A 24501-nucleotide genomic window follows, 5' to 3' on the forward strand; every position below is an offset into this window, starting at 1 on the left:
TAAATAGAGTGCCGCAATTAACATTTTTTTAGAACCTCTAGTGAATTACTTATTTTGTTTAGTAGTCTGTTCAGAATCGTGAGCTCTTTTTGAAACAAAAAACAATTTTGATTCTCAATTTATCCAGAATCGTGCAGCTCTATTTTGAATTTGCTTGTATTTTTATATTTTCACTTTTAATATCAATTTTATTTTTTTATTTAAATATTTAACTTTACTAAAATAATAATAATAATAATAATAATAATAATGTTAGTACTCAAACTTATTGTATCGCAGTTAGCTGCCAAGGCAACAATTCTAATTTTTATTCAAGTTTTTTATCTAATGTTTATATTTTATTTTAGCCGTATTCCAATTACTGAAAATCTTTATTTTAGTTGACAATAACAAAACTGAATCTTTTTTGACAATTTTTTTTTTTTTTTGTCGACAAGGACAGAAATTGTAAGAAATGTAATACATCTTCACAGTCAACACACAAAGCAAATGCACCCATGAACTTTAAATTGCGTAAGAATGTGTAACTCGTAGCTAATATGCTTTTGCTCTAACAATGCACTATATGTAATTGATGGTTTCTTATGTCTTATGTTTTTTCTGAATGGTTGGAAAAATATTTTTGATCTGTGGCAGACTCATTTTTATATGCTTTTTTATACCATTTCATGCATAGTAAAATGAATGAATGAATATGGTATGTAAACATATATTGACAATATTTGAAGGGCTTTTTCGTCTAAAGACAAACTCTATGACTAAAAACATGTCTCTTTTTTTCTTTAGTTATCAGGCGGTTGTGAGCTGACAGTGGTCATCCATGACTTCATGGCCGGTAACAGTAATGAACTGACGGTGCGGAGAGGACAGACAGTGGAGGTGCTAGAGAGGCTCCACGATAAGCCGGACTGGTGTTTGGTGAGGACCACGGATCGTTCCCCTGCCCTGGAGGGCCTGGTGCCCTGTGCCACGCTCTGTATCGCCCACTCCCGCAGCAGCATGGAGATGGAGGGCATCTTTAACCACAAAGGTGGGCACATTTCTGAAACACTTGCCAAAAATCATCCCAAGCCTGTTTTAGATAAAAAATCATCAGAATCTTTGTGTGTTTTTCCAGACGCGCTCTCTGTGTGCAGTAACGATGCCATCTTGCCAGGCTCCTCTGCCACCCTGCAACCAGGTCATGTGATGGGCTCCCAGAGCTCCCCTGGGCCCAAACGCCCTGGCAACACATTAAGGAAATGGCTGACCAGCCCTGTGAGGAGACTCAGCAGTGGTAAAGCCGACGGCCACGTGAAGAAGCTGGCACACAAACACAAGAAGAGCCGTGACGTCAGAAAGAACGCTGACCCAGGCTCGCAGAAAGACTCGGACGACAGCGCTGCCACGCCACAGGATGAGACTCTGGAGGAGGTTGGAGCACTTCCTTTTTTTGTTTTCCTATGTATAGACTGACTACATTAACATGTGCACCAGGGTTATTATCGTTAACTTTTCTTCCTTATTGTGACGTATATCTGAGTAAAATGGCTTCACGACAGGAAAGAATGTAGAGATTTTGTTAATGGGGAATTGATTGGATGGTTGTGGTTTGCTATTGGTCGATCTCGTGTGGGTGACAAGTTGCCCCGACCTCGCGCCAGTAAACATCATCAGAGAAGAGAAGTCGCTGCGCTGTCATCAAAATAAAAATGTGCACTTGTGAATACTTTATCAATAGTTCAATATTCCATTAAAAAAATAGGAATTGTCCCTTTTGAATTCATGGTAACTTTAAAAACATTTGTTAATTGAAATAAAGCTGAAAAAATATATAGATATTAGTTGAATAAAAGAGAAATATTAAACTGAAGCACTAAAATTATTAACAAGAAATAAATAAAAACTAAAACTGAAATAAAAATAAATTAAACCTAAATGGCAATATTAAAAAAACTAATAAAATGACAAAAGTATTGTGTAAATGAGGTAAAGTTTTATTGCAATGTTCCTCAAATCAAGTTATAATCGCATTATGCATGTAAACGCAGTCATTTTCAGTAGGTACTTTACCACTTATGTTTTTGCTTGTTTCAGTTTAGTTCAATATTATCCATACTTTTCAAAGCTGACTTTCTGTTTATGTAACCTAATTCATGATTTTGTCCCTGATCCTCCACAGAGGGTGCGTAACGAGGGTCTGAGCAGCGGCACCCTCTCTAAATCATCATCATCAGGGATGCAGAGCTGTGGAGAAGAAGAGGGAGAGGAAGGAGCCGATGCTGTTCCTCTTCCTCCACCCATGGCCATCCAACAGCACAGCCTCCTCCAGCCCGACGCACAGGACGACAAGGTGAGCCGCTCGTGATACAGCAGAGCGAGGGACTGAGGAGGAGGGTTGGTGCGCTAGTTTGGACAATTTTTATTTATTTATTTATTTATATATTTTTTTCACTGCCAGCCTTTAAACCTCATTAGAGATCCTCAAACCCATTCAATCTTCTGTATCCCAGCGCTTTTATCTCCTCCTGGGATATGCAGTCCTGACTTTCACTTTTCCTGTTCTAGCTTGTGTAACTGTGACTACAATGCAAGCACTGTAAAACTGTTTTTCTGTTCATATTAACCTTGATCATAAAGAATCTTGTCATCTTGGCCCCATGCGACTGGCATTAACATGCAAGCCGTTTGGATAATCTTGGTTGGATTCTTATCACATTTAATAAGGGTGGAATGTGTTTCTTGACAATTAATCAACAATTTCTGATTACGTATCAAATTTAATTGGATTACTCTTGTTTTTCTAATTTCTTTGCCCAAGAGAGCGCTTTTCCCCCTCTTAACCCCTAGTAACATTACTGAGAAGTTTGTAATCAAAGGAAATGCAAGAAAGGACAAAGCGTTTTTAACTATTTTTTAACAATTTTGCAGCCAGATCTCTGTCAAATCACATGATGCATTGGAATGGTGTAAATGCAATATGGCTTAATAATATCTAGACCAGTGGTTCTTAATTAGGGGTCCTCAGCAAACTTCCATAAATTTTTTCATACCTGGCTCGTTTGTTTTGGAAACTGGTGCATTTTCTTCCTTAGTTTGGTTTGTTTAGGCATATATGATAACAGCAATTGCTGAGAGAGACCAATCCGATTCAATGGACCAACAAACTAAGCTGCATCACAATCTATGATGGGTAATTACGTCCATTGCATGAACACCGCAGTGTTTGTTTTGCTCATAATGAATCGTGAGTTAACCCGCAAAGATAAAGTGAAATGCCTACTTGAAATTGGGTCAGATTAACACATTTCAGAACTGTCCAAGACTCATTAAAGTACTAACGAAGCCTTGATTCCTGCTCAAAATGAAGAGGTAATATAACAGCAGCTACAAGTAAAGCCTGGTCTATCCCTCCATCCTGACGGATGATCGCTATGAACGGAATCCCGGAACATAAAAAATGCGCTCTGAGCAATGAGAGTTTACTCGTACGTAACTTGTGTTAACAAATTTTGGTAACTTTGTTAAAATGAACTGAGCTAAGAAGAAACTGCAACATTGTAACAATTTAAATCCGTTTCAGAAAAAAAAAAACATTCCACATGTTTGAAAATACCCATACAAATATTTAAATTAGTAATTTATTATTCATATATTAAAATAATCTAACTCTAAATTAAAATGTAAAAAAAACATAAAATCATTCTTTTTATTTTCCCTCAATAACCTTGTTTTTGTTAGTGAAGAACTTGTAGTTCTTGAGACTTCTTGAATCACAAAGTGAATTGTGGTTAATTACTTTAATATGTCAACACTCTGTTATGGGGATGCAGGAGGTGAACCCATGAACACAAGGTTTATTGGTAACAAGAAAACAAAACCCACGAGGGGGCAAAATAAGGACAGGACAGGACAGGGAAACCTAGACTGACAAGACTATACGAAAACAAACTATAATACTAATAAAATGTTCACAACGACACGACCTTCCACAAACTACTGACAGGTAAGATAAGCACGGAGAATGATACATACATTGTTTGACACAATGAACCGACACAGGACAGCAAAAACAAGGGGATTAAATAGGGAACACTAATGACGAGGACAGGTGAAACTGACTAGACAATGACAAGACGAGGATAACAAGGGGGCGGGGTTACGTAACGAGACAACACAAGCACATGGCCCAAGCAAAAGGCCATGTGCTTGTACACAAAACATGGGTCTATCATGATTCTGCCACAAGACCAGAGAAATCAAAAGACATGATGGCAGATTCATGACAGAACCCCCACCTTAAGGAGCGGCTACCAGACACTCCTCAAAGGGAAACTAAACAAGACAAGACAGACCGTGACATGGATAAAAACCAACAAAACATGGAAAACACTAATAAAGGCATACAAGAAAAAATAATAACAGGGTTGGGATGGAACAATAAAAACATCAAACATGGCAGGGGAGGTGGAGGAATAACAGAGTTCATGGGGGGTGGTCCAGGGTGGATTGGTGTGCTGGGGGTCTTAGGTCCACTGTATGAGGGCGGGGAACGAAGAATCCGGGCAGGCTTGGAGGGAGACACACGAGGACGAGACTTGGGCAAAACAGTCCGGGGTTTCGTGGTGACAGGGGGAACAGTCCGGGGACTAGTGGCGACAGGGGAACAGTACGGGGACTAGTGGCGACAGAGACAAACGGGGAAACATTCCGGGGATGAGACATGACATAGGAGACAGGGGAAACAAACAGATGACCGGAGACAGCGGGGACTGCCGCAGCAGGTAGTGGAACGGAGACAAGGGGATTATCAGGCGGTAGGGGGGCGGGAACAAGAACAGAGCTCCCAGAGGTAGACCCAGAATCAACGCTCCAGAACGCCGATTCGGTGACCGCCATAGGCTCTGAAACTGCACCCTCGGCGGCAGGCTCGGGTGCAGCGCTCTCGGCGGCAGGCTCGGGGACTGAGGGCAAGACAGGACGAACAGGTACTTCGAGGATCTTGACTAGACACGACAAATAATCAGACAGGGTCCTGGCAGCTATGATGACAGGCATTTCATGTTGTGACGAAACAGACTGCAAAACTGCATCAGCCGCTCGGCCGTGGCTCTCATGGCAGCCATCACTGCATCAGATCTCGCCCTCTCAACCGCGGGCTCAGGAATCGCGCTTCCAGCAGCAGATTCAGGACAGGCGTTCACAGATGCCGCCTCAGGAACAGCGGTCACAGCTGCAGACTCAGGAACAGCGCTTAGCGTTGCAGCCTCCGGAACAGTGCTCTCAGCCGCAGACTCTGGAACAACGCTTACTGTTGCAGCCTCAGGAACCACGGTCGCGGCTGCAGATTCAGGAACAGCGCTTACAGTCGCAGCTTTCTTTAACAGCACTCGCGGCAGCAGACTCAGGAGAAGATAGCGATGGGAAACAGGAAGCTCCCTTCTTTCTCCTCTTTCTCTTTGGCCGCGGGGCAATGGTCACAGCAGGGCTCGCGATCGGCTGGCCGGGCTCAACGGAAGACAAACCGGGAACAGGGAAGACCACTTCTGGTTGGGAGAGGTCAGATGACGATGACTCCGAGGGGGAATCCCAAGAAACCCGTCTCCCTCGTTTACCACGGAGGTCAGCGGGTGTGGAAGACGCCTCTGGAGTCGAAACGAGGTGAGCCTGGTTCTCTAGCGTGACCACTGCTAATACGCGACCCTCCGGGATCACGGGGAGTGTGCTGGGTGAAGACGACATGGTGGGAGCCTGCGAATCCTTCCTTGACAAGCAGGCCACCATATCCGGGAACGGGGGGCGAACCAGACTCTCCCGTTCAGCCAGAGAAGGCAGAACTTTTAGGCCCGCGATGAGGTAGCGATTTACTAGAATCTCAGGCAAGAAGAACCGCCTCTCCTCCGCGACCCGGGCGTACTGTCTCAAGGTCCGCTCACCCTGGGAAGGAAACTGAAGCTTTCCATTCCTGGAATCGGAAATCGCCTCCTGCCACCAATGTACAAGATCGTCAGGATGATCGTCAGGCATACCGTCTGCTGAGTTCTGTTGTGGTCAGTTCATTCTGTTATGTGGATGCAGGAGGTGAACCCAAATGCAGACAGAGTGCGATGAACACAAGGTTTATTGGTAACAAACAAGAAAACAAAACCCACGAGGGGGCAAAATAAGGACAGGACAGGAAAACTTAGGCTGACAAGACTAGACTATGACTGTACGAAAACAAACTTTACTACTAATAAGAAAACAAAACCCACGAGGGGGCAAAATAAGGACAGGGAAACTTATGTTCACAACGACACAACCTTCCACAAAGTACTCACAGGTAAGATAAGCACGGAGAATGATACACACATTGTTTGACATAATGAACCGACACAGGACAGCAAACACAAGGGGATTAAATAGGGAACACTAATGACGAGGACAGGTGAAACTGACTAGACAATAATGACAAGACGAGGATAACAAGGGGGCGGGGTTACGTAACGAGACAACACAAGCAAATGGCCCAAGCAAAAGGCCATGTGCTTGTACACAAAACATGGATCTGTCATGATTCTGCCAAAAGACCAGAGAAATCAAAAGACATGATGGCAGAATCATGACACACTCCCAATTTCTTTAATAAAAAAATCAAATATTGTGTTGAGAACCACTGGTCTATATACACTCCGAATCCGAAATGCATGTTAATGTCAGCCTTAAAGGGGGTCCTAGAGAGATAGAGAGGTAGATTTTTCCTTGAGTAGAATGTAGTCTCCTGTAAAACGGCCACAATAGGATGAAATGCTGGAGTTTTAGCTGGTCTCATCGCTGCTCAAGAACAGCTTGTGACACTAATTTGTTTTTCTCTTTTGTTTTGTTTGGGCTGTATTGTTTACCATAGCATTACGTTGATTTGTGTCCTGTCTTTGTTTTATCTCAGTTCCCATATCTCTCCATCTGACTCCTCCCTTTCTGGCCTCCCTCCTTTCACTTCATTTCTCATTGCTTTCTTTTCCCATAACCCCTGGCTTATCAAAAGATCCGAGACCCCCTTTCTTTCTACTTTTATTTGCTGCCTTTTTACGTTCTTGTTTTTTTTTGTAGAGATTTAGAAGCCGACCACTTCCTGAGAACTTTCACTTTGAAGTAGTGTTCTTTTAGAAGCAGATTCCTCATTTTGGTCTGATTCCGTTATTCCACTTTCATCTAGACAAGACTTCCTCTTTCTGTTGTTTAAATCTGTCTGATTTAAACTTAGAACCACAAAATGCCCTTACTCATCCTTTTTCATTTTTTTTCACTTCTAGTTTTCTACTTATTTTACATTGTTGTTTTATATACGATTTATGATTTAGTCCCATCTTTAATTGATTGTCCACCTAACGCGCTGGTTTTTGATTGGACTGGGTTCCTCGAACGCGTTCAAATGCATCACAGGTCAGAAAGACGTGTACAAGTACATCCGAACATCAACATCAGGGAGCTGTGATTAGGTAGAAAGAGGGTCATGTGCCTTATACAATGACTCTGAATCTCAGAGCCCACTCTCACTCTTTACCCCTCTAACCAACCCTCCAAACTCCGCCCATTCACACCCCTCCCCCCTCCCCTCTGTGCTTATCCCCTCATTATCCACTCTGCTGTCTGATTGGCCTGTAAAAGCTAAGCAGACCTGAGGCCACACCCAGACACAAATTGGAAAGTCTGGAAGGCACAGCAAGGGTGAGACTTTCTGCTGGATTTCCCTCTATTTCTATTTGATGAATGTTTTTGATTGCCAGTTTTCGAACCTAAAGTAAAGAAACCCTCCGCCAGTCTCAGGTGTCGAGCATCAAGCTATTGTCAACCTGAATTTTTTTTTTTTTTTTTTAAGACCCCATGAAATGCAGCAGGTTTCTTTCCTCTGTTGACACATGTCCTATTTTGGTCTGTTTGGCTGCAAGACTAAGACTGTACATTTTAAATGTGTATATCTTCTAAAAGTGTATTTTTATCAATCCATATAGAGCTATCACACATCACATGGAATAAAAGCCATTTTGATTATATGGGGCCTTTTTTATGAATAATTGGTTTTGGTTGAAATCTAAATATCTCTATTATTTTCGACTTTTCAAAACTGATAAACTGCACCAGTGACTGTTTGAGAGTGCAGATTTCGTATGTTTACAATGGTGTGATGCCAGACACATAATAGTAATGTTATTACCATTAGTTACTGATGCATTCAACATAATGCAGTGAAGCTATTTTTACTGCTATAATAAAATAAAAATTGCATTAAATGTCTTTGAGGGCAAAGACAATAAACTAGTCCCTGAATGAATTCTGATTACAGTTTAGCTCCATATGGCTCGTATTTCCTTTGTGTCATTTAGTTTGGCTTTTTTCCCTCTTTCACTCTCTTTATCTCTGCAGACTTCTTCCCGTCTCTCTGTCCGACCCTCCAGTTCTGAGACTCCCAGCGCTGCAGAGCTAGTCAGTGCCATTGAGGAGCTGGTCAAAAGCAAGATGGTAAGAAGTGCACAGATGGATATGATATGATATAATAAAATAATGCCACAGTGTTGTTATTACTATTATTGTTATATATAAAACACAAATGAATATATAATGTAACATAATACCACAGTGTTATAACTAATTTTGTTAAATATTAAACTTTTTTAATAGCAAGCATTATACAAGAACTTTACTAAAAATCATAATGTTTCATCCATCGTATTTGTCTGGTCTGATTTGAGGGTCTCATGTCCACACAGGCTCTGGAGGACCGGCCCAGCTCTTTGTCTGTGGAACAAGGGGACAGCAGCAGCCCCTCTTTCAATCCATCTGATAACTCCCTGCTCTCCTCCTCCTCTCCGATCGATGAGATAGAGGAACGCAAGACCGGCTTCCTCAAGAGACGCCAGTACGTCATCATGCTCTCTTCCCTCTCTCTGTTACTGTCCTCATTCATTTTCAGAGCCTGTAACACACGTCCCTTTTCTCCTTTTAGTTACATCCTGCTGGAACTGATCGAGACGGAGAGGGACTATGTGAGAGATCTCAGTTTGGTCGTGGAGGTAAGTGCATACTATTCACTGGATGCCGAGATATAGATATGTGATCATGTGACTAGATGACTAGCTGTGTTGTGTGTCTGGCAGGGCTATATGACCAGGATGAGGGAAGATGGAGTACCAGATGATATGAAAGGAAAAGACAAGATCGTTTTTGGAAATATTCAGCAGATATATGACTGGCACAAAGAGTATGTATCAAGTCTGTGATGTATTATGATTTAAAATTGTATTACAGGGACAATGTGTAGTTTTTTAGTTATTTTACTATCTAAAATCAATATTTTTATTCATAAATATGTCCTCAATGGTGTACAAATACCTCTGCCAATTATCTGACTTATCCTCGTAAACGAAGAATTTATTATCTTTATGTGACGGGTAGGTCCACGGAGGCTTTTTAATGTAGTTCCGCCATCTTGAAAAAATATAATAGCAGAGTGTAATAGCAAAAGTACTTGGCCAACGCGTTTCCACAAACGTCACTGGAGATTATAAAAATGTAAAACTAGACGAAGTGCTATTAGAAGACATCCTGTCATAGCTTTTTGGTACATAACGGCTACAGTAGATGCAACATGCATTTGACAAAACGAGGCGCTGGAGAGCACAATTCGTTTGAATGCAAAATACAATTTCACCGCTAGATGGGAGAAATTCCTACACAATGTCCCTTTAAAGAGGACCTATTATGCTTTTTTACATTTCCATCTTCGTTTAGTGTGTAGTGTTCCTGTTTGAGAATGAAATAGGTCTGCAAAGTTACAAAACACAAATTCACTCCAAAAGTTCTTGTTATTCCTGGAACAATATTCACAATATTCCTAATTTAAATAATTCCTGACCAAGGCATACGTAAAATAAAGGAGCGGAGCCTGGTTAAGTTAGTTTGTAGTGTGTTGAAACTCACGGTCATGGTAAGGGGCGGGACATTTCCCAAACACGCTCAAAGCGGTTGACCAATCACAACACACTGATCCAGCTGACCAATCAGAGTAGGGGCTTCATAGAGACAGAAACTAAATGGAACGTTACTGACAGCTGCAACAATGAAGGGCATAATAGGTCATTTTTAATGACAGACACTGATTGGAAAAAAGGCCAATATAAAAGGTTTAAAAAATTGTCTTATAATTTATGCAATTTTGTGGCTGATAATTTCAAAACTATTTTGAAGAGAGATGAAACTAACTGCAATCTTTAATATTTCAGTTTCTTCCTGGGAGAGCTTGAGAAGTGCCTTGAGGACCCTGACCGGCTGGGCCCTCTGTTCCTCAAACACGTACGCCGCTTTTTAAGTCTTTTTAAGCAATCAATCAAACTTGTTCTTTTAATATTGTTCATACTCGTGAACTTTGCATGCCTTTCAGGAGCGACGGCTGCACATGTACATTGTTTACTGCCAGAACAAACCTAAATCTGAGCACATTGTCTCAGAGTATATCGACACCTATTTTGAGGTGCGTATCTTAAATCTGGATTTATAAAGCTTGTATGTCCTTATTATATATATTCTGCATTAATATCAGTATACCACCAAATATAAGTCACACTTCCAGTGTCAAACTGAATCACCTCTCTTGCAGGATCTGAAACAGTGTCTGGGTCACAGGCTTCAGATCACTGATCTGCTCATTAAACCTGTACAGAGAATCATGAAGTACCAGCTGCTGCTCAAGGTTTGTCTATCTACTGCAGCTCACTGCTTTAGACCTATTGACAATTGTTAGTCTAATCATGATTCTGATGCATTTGTTTACAGGATTTCCTCAAATTTTCTAAAAAAATTGGAATCGATTCAGTGGAATTGGAGGTATTTTATTTTATATTTAAACATTATTCTTTTCTATTTCAGTTATTCTATACTGATGATGTTCTTGTCTTGTAGAAAGCGGTTGAGGTCATGTGCATTGTACCCAAAAGATGCAACGACATGATGAATGTTGGTCGACTCCAGGGATTTGATGTAAGAACTAGTTTGTCAGTAGGTTATTATCAAGAAGGTGTTTCACGTTTGAATGGATGGATTAAACTCATCTGATCGGTCTCTGACAGGGAAAGATCATTGCTCAGGGGCGTCTCCTCCTGCAGGACACCTTCATGGTGGCTGAACCAGACGGAGGCCTGCTGAACAGGATGAAGGAGAGAAGAGTCTTCCTCTTTGAACAGATTGTAATCTTCAGTGAACCTGTAGATAAAAAGAGGGGCTTCTCAATGCCTGGCTACCTGTATAAATACAGCATCAAGGTACAGGCGTCCTCATCTGTCTGTTTCTTGGGATCTAATTTCGTCATGACAAATTTGTTGAGAAGTAAAAGACTAACTAAAAACATAATGTTTGTATGTGTGTAGGTGAGCTGTCTGGGGCTGGAGGACAGTGTGGACGGAGACCCCTGTAAATTCGCACTGACCTCCAGAACGTCTAATAGCAGCAAAGAGGCATTTATTCTGCACTCGAGCCATCCTGGAGTACGACAAGTCTGGATGCTGCAGATCAGCCAAATCCTGGAGAGCCAGCGTCATTTCCTCAATGGTACAGCAACCAGCAACACTTACGAGTATAAAAGTAGGTCTTTAGGTCAAGTCATAAATGATGTTTAACATGCATTTAATACAAACTAAACAATCAAAAAAGATCCACCCCCCTGTGATTTTAAGGACTGGACAATTTGAAGAATCAAATGTAATTTTTTTCGATTAAAATAATTGTTTTGCTATTTTAAAATGTGATTATTGTTGTAATTATTATTATACATAAATTAATATTGTTATATATCAATTTGCCTATAATAATAATGATTATTATTATATTCAATAAAACAATACTAATAACCCTGTCTTAACTAATTTTTATCATTTATAAACATACTATTGTTCATTGTTAATTATTTTTTATTCACAATACAATAACTGATGTTCATTTAAAGAACTTAAAATGTTATTAAAATAAAATGACATTTATTATTATTGTAGGTAAATGTTAGTGTTATACGTTTTGTTCATTTTAAGGTGATGCCTAAAGCTGTAACTAATGCTAAAAATTTTGATCTTCATGATAATAAGAATTACCAAAATCACCCTTGTTACTCAGCCGTTGTGCTCATGTGCAAATGGTTCAGTGAAATCTCTCTCCTCACTAGATGTCTTTCCTCCTGTAGCGCTTACATCTCCCATAGACTACCAGAGGAACCATGTGGAGGGCCCTGGTGTCTCAGGCAGCAGTGTACAGGCTGGAGGGAACGGGGGTCAGGTGATGGCCCCTGGAGGAGGCGGAGGGGTCCCGGCTGGGTCGGGTTCCCGCTCTCGTCCCTCCCGTATTCCCCAGCCCTCGCGCTTGCCTCAGCCGCTCCGTCATCACTCTCCCGCCCTGGGGCCCGGAGCCCACGAGCCCGACGGCCTCGACAAAATATCAGGTATGTCCCCGAGACCTCACTCCAGGGGTCCCTCACCCTCTTGCACCACAGAGCCAGATCCAAAGGTGAAGGTTCCTGCGAGCCCTCACCCCAAACAGAAGGACCCTACGGAAAGCGCTTCCAAAGAAAGCAGGGATGGAGCCTCTCCGGCCCACATCCCTCGAGCCACGGTGGCCCCGCTTGCTCTGGTCAAACCCAGACCCGGAACGGTCTCGCCCATGGCCTCGCCGTTAGCCACCCCGGCTTTCAAAGACTCCATCCCACCCTGCAGTCCTGGGCCGAAGACGGGCGGCAGCTCCGGTTCGTTCTGGAGCTCTGTTCCCGCCTCTCCCGCCAGCAGGCCCGGCTCCTTCACGTTCCCCGGGGAAGCGTGCGACACCCTGGGACGGCAAAATCAGAACCAAAGTCACCGGCATTCCACCCACAGTAAAGACGCAGACCGTATGAGTACCTGCTCTTCTGCCAGTGAGCAATCTGTCCAGTCCACTCAGAGCAACGGGGTAAGAGACACACTCCTGCCCCGGGCCAGCGCAGCGCTTCAGCTCAACTCTGCTCCTGTCTTCCCTCATGAATGACTCTAACACACCTGGATTCTGTCTGATTTCTGCCTCTCCTAACCTGGTTTCTACTCTGTGGACCTCCAACAGAGCCTTTTCTCTGCATCTTAGAATTCTAACCGTTCTGCTTCTGGCCAGATACTAACTGTTTATAGAGTTGTGAAACAATAACTAGATTTCTCCTTTTTTTAAAATAAAAAATAAAATATTAACCTCAAGCTACTTTCTTTGTGAGGACTTTACAAGATTTTTTTCCTTCTGAGAATCAGCTTTTCTTAAGGACTAAAGGTGCAGTCACGTTTACTGTTGTTATGCACATTTTTGCAGGTGAAATTCAATCATTTTGATAGGAATCGCCACAGTTGGGAATTTTGCGTCAGGGCGAAAGATTTCGCAATGGGTTTAAGTTGATCACACTGACCAACAAAAAACTGCTTGGTTTGAAAGTGACTTCTGTGTGAGCTGTGCTTCATACATCACTACACTACTGAATGGTTATTTTTTCCCCCACATAGTTTCGCCAAAATGTAGCTAATGTGACCGCACCTTAATGTTGATCTTACGAAAATGAATGCTGGAAACATCTGTTTGTTTTGATTCTGCCTATCATGTGACTTAGTTAAGAGTTTTTCGATCTTTTTAACAGGCTACTGTAACTAACATGAGTTCTTATCTAAGTTTCTTTTCTGTTTCTCACCTTTTCTTTGACTTTTCTGGTTTACTAATGCATGTTTTCAATGCAGTGCACTTGCAAGGTTACATGACAGTCAAAAGTTGTTAATATTACTATTGAGCATGGAAGTTATTATGGAATGTTTTGACATTATCAAACACCAAAAACATACATTTATTCTGGATTTACTAGCCCTCATGTTCTGTATGGGGTCAAAGAGACCACAAGACAAGGCTGGATCAAAAAACTATTACCATTGATGCATCTGGCTGAAATGAAGACGTAATCAAAATGAAAACTGATTATAAATAAAATTTCAACTCAATAATGCTTTTAATGTCCTCCCTAACAAATATTGCATTACATCTAGAGACTCAAAAACATTTAAACATTTATAAAACATAAGAAAAGATGAAAATAAGAATTTTTTGCAGTATTTTCAGTTAGTGTACTTAAAATACATTTTATTGTATTTTTGTACAGTGTTGTTGCTAATTAAAAATTGACCATAAACAAACAACATTGTTACCAGAAATAATCACTTTTTTTTTTTAAGTACATGGCTGCTCTATGATAAAACATAGGGATACAGATGTAATAATACCTACTTGCTTTTGGGTTGGTCAGTGGAACATATTACAAGGAAAAATATAAGGCTTTTTTCTAAATCATGACTATATTTTACACATTTAAGTGGAACATGAGGGTTAATGTGGAAATATTGTCGTTTCACACGGGTAAACGCATGGTGTTGTGCAGTTCTGGGGTTTGTATGAAAGGTATAAAGTGTCTCTGGTACTAAAACCCGTGTGTGTGTGTGTGTGTCCACAGAGTGAAAGCAGCAGCAGCAGTAATATCTCCACCATGTTGGTGACTCAGGACTATGTGGCTCTGAAAGAGGATGAGATTAATGTAGGTCAAGGGGAGGTGGTGCAGATCCTGGCCTCCAATCAGCAGAACATGTTCTTGGTGTTCCGCGCCGCTACAGACCAATGCCCAGCCGCCGAGGGCTGGATCCCCGGATACGTGCTGGGACACACCTCCGCCATCATCCCTGACGCATCAGAGGGGACCATTAAGTAAGAGCTCGCCTCTAACCGTTTACATAACACATGCTGAATCTTTCATAATGCAACAATACAATCTAACACACTACTTAACTGTTCTTTGTGTTCTAGGGGACCGATTATGCTTTTTTACATTGTCACATTTGTTTAGTATGCGATGTTGCTGTTTGAGCATGAAAAGGTCTGCAAATTTACAAAGTGTCACAATATTCCTCATTTAAATAATCCCTTCCTAAGGCATATATAAAATAAAGGGTGCGGGGCCTGGTTGAGTTAGTTAGTAGTCTGATGAAACTCATGGTTATTGTAAGAGGCACTTCCAAAACGTTTGAAGAGGTTGACCAATCACAACAGACTGGTTCAGCCGACCAATCAGAGCGCATTTTGCTTTTCGGAAGGAGGGGCTTCATAGATACAGGAAATCAGGGCATTACTGACCGGAGCTGCAACAATGTTAAATATGTGAAAAATAAGGTGTTTTTTGAACGTTCAAGCATGAAAACCCATTCTAGTAGAGTCCAAAATCAAGACTTTGTAAAAGGGCATGATAGGTCTCATTTCATAAGTTAGACATTCGATATGTTATGTAACCATTATTTTTAACATAATGTGTTGCTTTCCAGTAGGAAATCATGGCATACATCCCTCCGCATTCGTAAGAAGTCAGAGAAAAGAGAGAAGGAAAATAAAAAGGAGGTCAAGCTGGAAAACGGTTACAGGAAATCCAGAGAGGGACTAACCAACAAGGTCTCTGTAAAGGTAACACTAATAAAAACATTTTCTTGCCGTTTTCTGGAAATCCTTCAGAAAGATGTATACTCAAAACTTTGTTCTCTATTTTGCAGCTTCTAAATCCCAATTATATCTATGATGGTAAGTTCAAAATGTCTCTTAAGTGAAATGTTCTGTTTGCTTTGAATTATAAACAAGTAATAAGGGCTTGACATGGATTGTTTTTTCTTCTTCTCCCAGTTCCCCCGGAGATCCTCGTCCCGCTGAGTGACGTGACCTGTGATAAAGGGGAGTGTGTCACTCTGAGGTGTAAAGTGTGTGGCCGCCCCAAAGCCACAGTCACATGGAAGGGACCCGATCAGACAACACTCACTAACAATGGCCACTTCAGTATAGTCTACAGGTGCGGACAAACAGGACAAAATTGTTTCCACAAAAAAATAATAATAATAATTGTCTTGCAACATTGGAGACATGCATATATTATTTTATTATTTTGGTAATATAACTATATATATATTGCTTTGTTTATATATCTCGCTTTAATATATATATATATATCACTTGTTAGATTACTCACTTCAATATATGTATCTATCACTTGTTAGATTTATGTTTTAAAAAGGTCTCCTGGATACCTGGAAGGGACATGGCGAGGAAAAATATATTTCGATGCTTTGCGTTCGCTCACAAAATTTTTGTGTTCCCCAAGACACTTTACATTCACTCGCAAAGAACTTAAACGTTTCGTGAACTTACAAATATTTTGCGTTCCCCCAAGAAACTTTGTGTGAGCTAACGCAAAGGCATTGACAATTTTTCTTCCCATAGTTTTTCTTCCATCACCATGTCCATTCAGGAGCCCCCGTAGAAATATAAAGATATTAGATATTACTCCTGAAGGACAAAATACTGATTTTTTTCTATTTCATTTCATTGCAGTGATTAAACTAGTCTAATGTTGTATTTTCTTCTCCCTGCACCACAGTGAGACAGGCGAGGCCACGCTGCGTATCGTAGGTGTGACCTCAGAGGATGATGGCACGTACACCTGCATTGCTACCAATGACATAGGCAGTGTGACATCATCAGCCAGTCTCAGAGTGTTGGGTAAGAATATGTTCCTTTTCAAACTGGCCTTGCAAAGTGTGTACCTGGTGTTTCAGAGATCTAGATAAGCAAGGCTTTGAACTTAACTTGACTGTCTTTCACAGGAACTACCAGCGATGGAATCCGGGTCATGTGGAAAGACAACTTTGAGTCCTTCTACACTGAGGTAGCAGAGCTGGGCAGGTGAGACACATGGGAATATATACACACAATTTTGATATTAAATGAATCCATTAGAAAAACCTATTAACACAAATTGGCTGCATTTTAACTGCAAGTTTGTTAGAAATTAAGGGTAGAGTACAGTTTTGTTTTTATCTGAAACATGCAAATATAGTTTATGGAGAATGGACCGTGGCAACATCGTGATTGTGATCATGTTGTTTCTTTCTCTTAGGGGAAGGTTCTCTGTAGTAAAACGCTGTGACCAGAGAGGGTCAAAGCGGACTGTGGCGGTCAAGTTTGTGAATAAGAAACTCATGAAGCGAGACCAGGTGACCCACGAGTTTATTGTCCTACAGAGACTCCAGCACCCTCACCTAGTCAGACTACTGGACACCTTTGAGACCTCCAGCAGCTATGCACTGGTCCTTGAGATGTGAGAGCACACACACTTTAATATCTTTAATATTTCTCACTCAGAGATGTTCCCTGAGCATCAGTCTTGTGTTCTTGCACAGGTCTGATCAGGGCCGTCTCCTGGACTATATTGTGAGCTGGGGGAACCTCACTGAGGAGAAAGTGGCCTTTTACCTCCGGGACATTTTAGAAGCTTTGCAGTATTTGCACAACTGCAGAATAGTTCATCTGGATTTAAAGGTGAGTGTTAAATACTTTTTTAATGCATGTTATTTTTTATATATATATGTATATAATATATATGTGTGTGTGTGTGTGTGTGTGTGTGTGTGTGTGTGTGTGTGTGTGTGTGTGTGTGTGAAAAAAAAATAGTAATATCTCCAAACTTTTGACAGTTTTTTTATGTGTATTACAATTTAAAATAATGGTTTTCTATTTCAATTTACTTTAACATATAATTTATTTCTGTGATCAAAGCTGAATTTTCAGCATCATTACTCCAGTCTTCAGTGTCACATGATCCTTCAGAAATCATTCTAATATAATGATTCATTATCAATGTTGGAAACAGTTAATATTTTTTTGGAACCTGTGATACTTTTTTCAGGATTCATTGATGAACAAAAAAACGTTAAAAAGAACAAAAATTCAAAATAGAAATCCAACAATATAAATCTTCACAATCACTTTTTATCAGTTTAACATATCCTTGCTGAATAAAAATATAAATGTATTTCAAAAAAGAAAATAAATAACTAACACCCAAACTTTTGAATAATAGTGTATATTGTTACAAAAGATTTCTATTTTAAATAATGCTGCTTCTTTTTTTTCTAACTTTTTATTCATCATAGAATCCTGAAAAAAGTATCATGTTATAAAAAAATTATCAAGCAGCACAACTGTGTCCAACATTGATAATAAATCAGCATATTAGAATGATTTCTGAAGGATCGTGTGACACTGAAGACTGGAGGAATGATGCTGAAAATTCAGCTTTGATCACAGAAATAAATTATACTTTAAACTATATTCAAATAGAAAACCATTATTTTAAATGGTAATAATATTTCAATATTAAAGGTTTTTTTTCTGTATTTTTGATCAAATAAATGCAGGCTTAATGAGCATAAGAGACTTCTTTTAAAAAACTTAAATAATAGTAATTGTCCCAAACTTTTACCGGTAGTGTACATATGTGTGTAAATGTAGTATTTCTTATTAACCTTTTTATGATTACTATTTTTGTATAATATGTAAAGCACTATGAATTACTACTATTAAATATGCTACTAATTATTTTATTTACCAATTAGTTATTTATATTTTATTTGTTTTTATTTTGAATAGCATGCTCATTAAATATTAAAATGAATAAAAATAGAATTTCAAAGTGATGCTACTTTCCCATTTTCTGATCAGCCCGAAAATCTGGTGGTGGAGCAGAGCGTGTCCCAGCCGATGGTGAAGCTGACAGACTTCGGTGACGCGGTGCAGCTGAACTCGACTCCTCACGTTCACCCTCTGCTGGGAAGCCCGGAGTTCGCGGCCCCTGAGCTGGTTCTCGGGGACCCCGTCTCTCTCTCCTCTGACCTGTGGAGTCTGGGGGTGGTGACGTACGTGATGCTGAGCGGGGCGTCTCCGTTCCTGGACGAGAGCGTGGAGGAGACGTGCCTCAACATCTGCCGCCTGGACTTCAGCTTCCCCGATGACTACTTCCAGGGCGTGAGCCAGGCGGCGCGGGATTTCGTGTGTCTGCTTCTCAGGACCGAATCTTCCAAGCGTCCCCCGGCTGCCGTCTGCCTGCAGGACCCCTGGCTGAGACCCGGAGGGGGCCGTCGCTCAGCCGAGTGCATCGACACCTCTAGACTCATTTCCTTCATTGATCGGCGCAAACACCAGAACGACCTGCGGCCTCTCGGAGGCATGAGAGCCTTCCTGCAAAGCAGACTTCAGCCCAGGATATGACCCAGAATCATGATCTCATCCTCTTTCCCATGCCAATTAAGAAGACTTCAGTCCTGAGCCTATCAAAATGTGTGCTGACAACCATATCTGCCAATCAGAGCCTTCGTCAGCAGACGAGATTTAAGATTGATAGTTCTCTCCCAGTTTGCTGCTGCCTTGTTTCCAATTCAATTAAGACTTGTAAGCAGAGATTAAAACAATGGAATATAAATATAAATAAATCTATATATATATATATATATTAAAAAATTTTGATTTGCTGAATGATCAACAAATCTACACAAGTGGACTGATATTTTGTGTAGAACAAATGTACCTGCACAAGCGTGGTTTTTGAAGAAAGCGATGCCAATGCAATTTAGCGAGGAGAACAAGTTTTTCTCTTTCTGTTTTGCCTGAGCCAGAGAGCAAGCGGCTGTTTTTGTGCTTTTACAGTGTTCGACTCGGAACATTTCTTAACGAACCTTTAGAGAAAAATCAACAGTGCGTAATACTTATGACACATTTTCAGGTACATCTTTCAATAAAAATCGTTACATCGACTCAGTCTGAATGAACGCAACACACAAATCGTAGAGAAGCGTTTTAAGTGGAAACTTGTTTTGGTCTCCTAGTGTAATTAGTTGCTTGTTTGATGATGATGATTGCGCCACATTTAGCTGCGGAATTTTTACAGGCTGCAAGTTCAACCTCTTTTTTATTTACTACGACTAGAACAAATTGTGTTGTGCAATCTGCAGATGTATGCGCCTTATTCTATATTATGTGTCTGCCCTGTTTCTCTCTTTCTTTTTAAATGCAGTGTCGCATGGGTGGAGATACACAGCCATAGGGCGGCAGGCGTCTGAGCGGATCGGCTTCAGACACAATGACTGAATACTGTAAATGCACTCACGTTGTTTCCGGTTCTTACCACGTGCAATGTTGCAGCTTCGATGGTTTATGCAACTGTTGATGAAGACATCTGTTAAACCTTTAATAAAAACGTAGAATAGCACATATTTGGTGCTGCAGTTCTGCTGTTGTTTATTTAATCCGGTCTTTTTTTTAGTAAGTATTAAAGCCCTGTCATCCTACAGGGTTGTTGTCTACATGGCACTTACGCTAGTCACTTTTCTGTTGATATACATATTGGTATGCCAAAGCTCTCCATGCTTTATGAGAAATAGTTTTTTTTCTTCTTCTTTTCGATCCCCTACACACATTTGACTCCTTTGAGTTATACGCTGCATAGCTGTGACTGGTTGTTTACATGAGTTTTTCATAGCTTTACAACAGTTTTTCTTCATCTATTTTCCATGTTATTAACGTTTCACAGATTTTTTTGTTTTGCTTTTCTGTGCATTTTTGGAGTGTTTCTGAAATGCATCTCCCATGTAGACTAGGCAGTCCTTGACATTCATATAATTTCGCATAGCAAGATATCATGGACAAAAATGTGAAGCCTTTAAATTATGATATTTATCTTGTCATATAGATAATTTTAATGCAGATTTAGGTCCTTTTAGTTTTAAGGGCTCAGTTTTTGGTTTCAGATTAGTCGTAAGAAGCTTTCAACAATTGAAATTGCTACTGGAATGCCGTTGGTATGCAGTCTGTGACCATTGGCCTGTTATCCTAATTTCCAGTGATCCTCGCATCACTCATCACTCATCAATCAACTGTTATCTTTGAGATTTTGAAGCGTATTGAAATGTTTGATTGGTGGGCGGTGACTCTTTCCCGGTAGGAAGGAACATTTATTCATCTGTATAGACCCATATAATGTCCCCTAATTTATTTGTCATTGTAAAGTTGTACAGATGTCTTTACAGCGTGGGAACTTGGACTGGATACATTTTTTAAAAAGTGTTTCATTGAATGTTTAATTTTAGTTCGGATCTCATTGTATTTTAATGTATGTATTATCATTTTAGACTTGTTTTATTTGAATTATTTTATACTTTTTGCATGTGTATATTTCTTTGTACAGAAACCATAAGTGTTTACGCAATATGTGCTGTAAATATTTTCAGTTTTGTCATCATTATTTTGGAATTAAACATATGGAACATTCTCATGGCTGCTGTGCTTGGTTTATTCTGTTTCGGTTTTTGCTCCGAGTTTGTCGCACTGATTGACAATAATGCAGAATTTGTAAACACCATTTATAGTTTTTAAATGTTCAGGTTGGGAAGGGAGAATCGCTTCCATTTATATATAAAATTAATTTTCTAACCGCAGTGATGTGATTACTTTACCAATTGACGATTGGCTCTTCTATTTAGAAGGCGGGACTTTCTCCCATTCATTCGCGTGATTATATGATAGACAGTAAAGGATTACGGTACATGAGTGCACTATGAGTGAGTCTTAGATGTCCCAATTCGTCTACTTATTATACTACGCCCTAAAAGTATGAACTATTTTTGTGAAGAAAAAGTAGATACTTGTGAGTGTGTAGCAAAAGAGTACACACGCTTTGGCTTTGGGACAAACAATCACATCATACGGTTGCTCTCTGTCGCATCCTGTCACAGTAAACTGGCCTGTCAATCATCTGGTCACATTTGAAGATGTCATCGCGTCACTGCAGCTGCTGTTACCACAGAGACATTAAAGCATTACATTTTTAGTTGAAAACGTCGAGTAAACGGCTTCTTTACACAACACACCAATTCATTGTGAATCGTGAACTAAAAACGGATTTATGATTATGAGTTCCTCCAACTTTCGATGTCTACTTACCCACAGACTCGCTTGTTAAAAAACATGTAGGCTAATGATATTACGGACAAGAGACCATGTAATGAGGGTGTAACGTTACGTGGGCTGTATAGGACTTTTATTGCATCACACAGGTGAACACTACAGTGGATTGCATTGTGTACAGACAATACGAGGAACATGGTAACATTGCACAGTAGTAACCACCGATGCATTATTTACAGACAGACTTTGTTCTTAAATAACACAGTATTCATTTATAATTACAGAACTGGAAGAACGAACTGAAGAATGTCTAAATGAGAATGATCCAGCTTGGGCTCAAATCAGTGTAGCCTATAATGAACCGTAATGTAAAATCTGGCAATATTAAGACATTGAATATTCATATCCATATGATGGACTCATCTGGCTGTATGCTTATCTAAATGGGAACTTCTTGTATGACTAATAGAGAACACATTCAACCGAATGCTAATGGGCAGACTAGCATCTGTTGCTGAATTTACTGAGACTTCCTGAAAGTCTTTCTGTCTGTGAGAGCGAATAGCTGAATCAAATGCCTGTCACAAGGCTTTTGAATTAGTCATGTCACCATAATAATGACATTATCATTATCAAAGTCAGCAGATGGGTTGGTTTGGAGCTCTGGCGCATGCATGATAATATAGTCTGCTGTGTTTTATGCCTCAAGCAGCAATATCTGTCTCACGCTTATTAACGCACACTAATCTCCATTTATGAGTAGATGGATAATTGAGATGCAAACATGACGTCTTTTAATATTGCGGGTTTGGATGATTTATAGTATTACAGATGATTACAGTAGCGAGACAGTAATTCAGCATTGTACGTTCACTTTTGCCCTCTTTTACATTTCGAAAATCTCATATTTAAGAGTTTTTCTTTAAATACTACTGGTCATAGTAGTCAATTACATAATTCAACAAAACAGACACAAGAACAAAAAATAAGGTTTATGTCAATGTTTGTGTACAATCTTAGTTGACAGAGTACAATAGCTTAAGACTTGAGAGAGCAGGTTCAATTCTTAAACTCAATCTGTGGTATTTTATATATATATATATATATATGTAATTTTTCCAGCGCAGTATAGCCAACACATTGTAATCGTTTCAATTGTTTTTGCCTTTGCATATTTGACCTTGAGGTCACTATAAACTCCATGTTTCATGACCAAACTCCAGACAACTTCACTCTTGAGGAATAAAGGGTCATTCAAAATTGCAGTAACTGTTGGTCATTTTTTGGTCCAATAGCATGAAAAATATAAATTATTTTGGTTTGTTTTCTACGAAGCCCTGCACATGATATGCGGGAAAAAATATGTATATTGTGCCCAAATTAGTTTTTTATATTTTTCTAAAAAGAGAGAACAAATTCTTAATTCATGGCCACGATATATATGTCTCAACCACGTGATAATAAATAAGGAAATTGTGACTTTTTAGCTCACAATTTAGACTATTTTTTTCATAATTGCAAGTTTATAACTCACAATTCTGACTATATTTCTCACAATTGTGAGATATAAACTCAAAATTGTTAGAAATAAATAAGTAATAACCCACACTTCTGACTTTATCATTCACAATTGCAACTTGTGAGAAATGAACTCTGAATTCAGAGATATGGACTCGCAATTCTGGAGAAAAAAAGTAAGTATTGTTTGAGAAAAAAGTCTCGAAATTACCTTTTTTATTCCGTGGCTTGTAGTTATATTCTAAACTGAGAGTGACTAACAGTTGTTTTGAATTGTGAAGAAAGTGGCCTGTATCTGTCAGCCAACTTAAAAGAATCAGATTTTGAACACATAGAGTGGTTCTTTTCAGAGAACTGTCTTAAATCTAATCTAGGGATTTTTTTAAAAATAAATTATTGGTCCTAAAAACCTTCTTCTTCCTCCATTCTGGTGTTCCTCCATCCCTCTATTCCTTTAGCAGGATGTATGAAGCGCTGCCTTAGTGTGTGATGATTCCCAAAGGTAAGGAAAAACAAAACATACGACTCATCCTAATATTACTACATTAGACATTTGAGATAGTTATATTATGATGCTGAGCGTGTGTGTGCTTGTGAAGTGTGTCTTTGGATACTGAGTCCTGAGACCTGTGGATGTTTTTTATTTGAGGTCCAGTCAAGGAGTGTAACAAGCCGGTTTCCACCAATAAGACGATATTTGCCATATACACAAATTTGAGTTTTGCATTCCTCCTACTAGTCACCAAAAGGAACCAAAACTTTAGAGGAGATGTGTATTTGGACAGAGGGGGGCAGTGGACACCACTGTTTATGCATGTGGTGTGAAGAGATATTCAGAAGGCACTGGGGTTTGGTGGAAATCAGACTCTTAACAAACCTGCACAAGACCTGACTGACTGTGGTTTAAATCATACAGTGAGGCGCACAGAGAGCCCTCTGCAGATCTCCAGATCTCTACTTGCGCCGTCCGTGATGATGATGATGGTTGTGCATGTCTTCCATGGTGACTCTTCCCCACACGCCGATCACAAACGCCTCGATCTCGCACTCGTTTACACCACGAGCGATGCGGAAGTAACCGTCCTCGCCCCAGTTCTTCCCCCATGAATTTGCTCCAATCTGCGGTTAAAAATGTGTAAAAGCTGCCGTTGAACTGAAAATAAAACT

The 24501-nt window shown here is 40.0% G+C and overlaps 2 protein-coding genes across 15 annotated transcripts in view; one reads left to right on the forward strand and one right to left on the reverse strand.

Moving 5' to 3' along the window:
• trioa (trio Rho guanine nucleotide exchange factor a) overlaps window positions 1–19346 on the forward strand; it is a 110895-nt gene extending 91549 nt beyond the window's left edge. For 2 of the 13 annotated variants that reach the window (XR_013190417.1, XR_013190418.1), the window contains 24 exons: window positions 787–1030; window positions 1118–1413; window positions 2162–2332; window positions 8383–8478; window positions 8727–8875; window positions 8963–9029; window positions 9114–9217; window positions 10239–10308; window positions 10397–10486; window positions 10613–10705; window positions 10789–10839; window positions 10915–10992; window positions 11082–11273; window positions 11379–11592; window positions 12185–12439; window positions 14501–14748; window positions 15360–15495; window positions 15582–15609; window positions 15709–15871; window positions 16457–16578; window positions 16683–16761; window positions 16976–17176; window positions 17259–17397; window positions 18580–19346. Coding sequence is in view for 10 of the 13 variants with exons in the window: in XM_077195967.1 (XP_077052082.1) it covers window positions 787–1030; window positions 1118–1413; window positions 2162–2332; window positions 8383–8478; window positions 8727–8875; window positions 8963–9029; window positions 9114–9217; window positions 10239–10308; window positions 10397–10486; window positions 10613–10705; window positions 10789–10839; window positions 10915–10992; window positions 11082–11273; window positions 11379–11592; window positions 12185–12939; window positions 14501–14748; window positions 15360–15495; window positions 15582–15609; window positions 15709–15871; window positions 16457–16578; window positions 16683–16761; window positions 16976–17176; window positions 17259–17397; window positions 18580–19125 (4332 nt within the window). In the remaining 3 variants the exon portion in view is untranslated. Of the gene's footprint in view, window positions 1–786; window positions 1031–1117; window positions 1414–2161; window positions 2333–6865; window positions 7078–8382; window positions 8479–8726; window positions 8876–8962; window positions 9030–9113; window positions 9218–10238; window positions 10309–10396; window positions 10487–10612; window positions 10706–10788; window positions 10840–10914; window positions 10993–11081; window positions 11274–11378; window positions 11593–12184; window positions 12940–14500; window positions 14749–15359; window positions 15496–15581; window positions 15610–15708; window positions 15872–16456; window positions 16579–16682; window positions 16762–16975; window positions 17177–17258; window positions 17398–18579 lie in introns of those variants that run through there. The other 11 variants (XM_077195967.1, XM_077195970.1, XM_077195971.1 and 8 more) reach the window with 9 other exon arrangements.
• Window positions 19347–21927: 2581 nt separating this feature from the next.
• The window catches only part of tinagl1 (tubulointerstitial nephritis antigen-like 1), a 41032-nt gene continuing 38458 nt past the window's right edge, over window positions 21928–24501 (reverse strand). For both annotated transcript variants that reach the window (XM_077195950.1, XM_077195949.1), the window contains exon 12: window positions 21928–24453. In XM_077195950.1, the coding sequence (XP_077052065.1) occupies window positions 24289–24453 (165 nt within the window). In that variant the 3' untranslated portion in view covers window positions 21928–24288. The remainder of the gene's footprint in view (window positions 24454–24501) is intronic.

Source organism: Siphateles boraxobius, unplaced genomic scaffold, assembly GCF_051911475.1.
Source record: "Siphateles boraxobius isolate OS27281-9 unplaced genomic scaffold, OSU_SipBor_1 35, whole genome shotgun sequence".
NCBI lineage: Eukaryota > Metazoa > Chordata > Actinopteri > Cypriniformes > Leuciscidae > Siphateles > Siphateles boraxobius.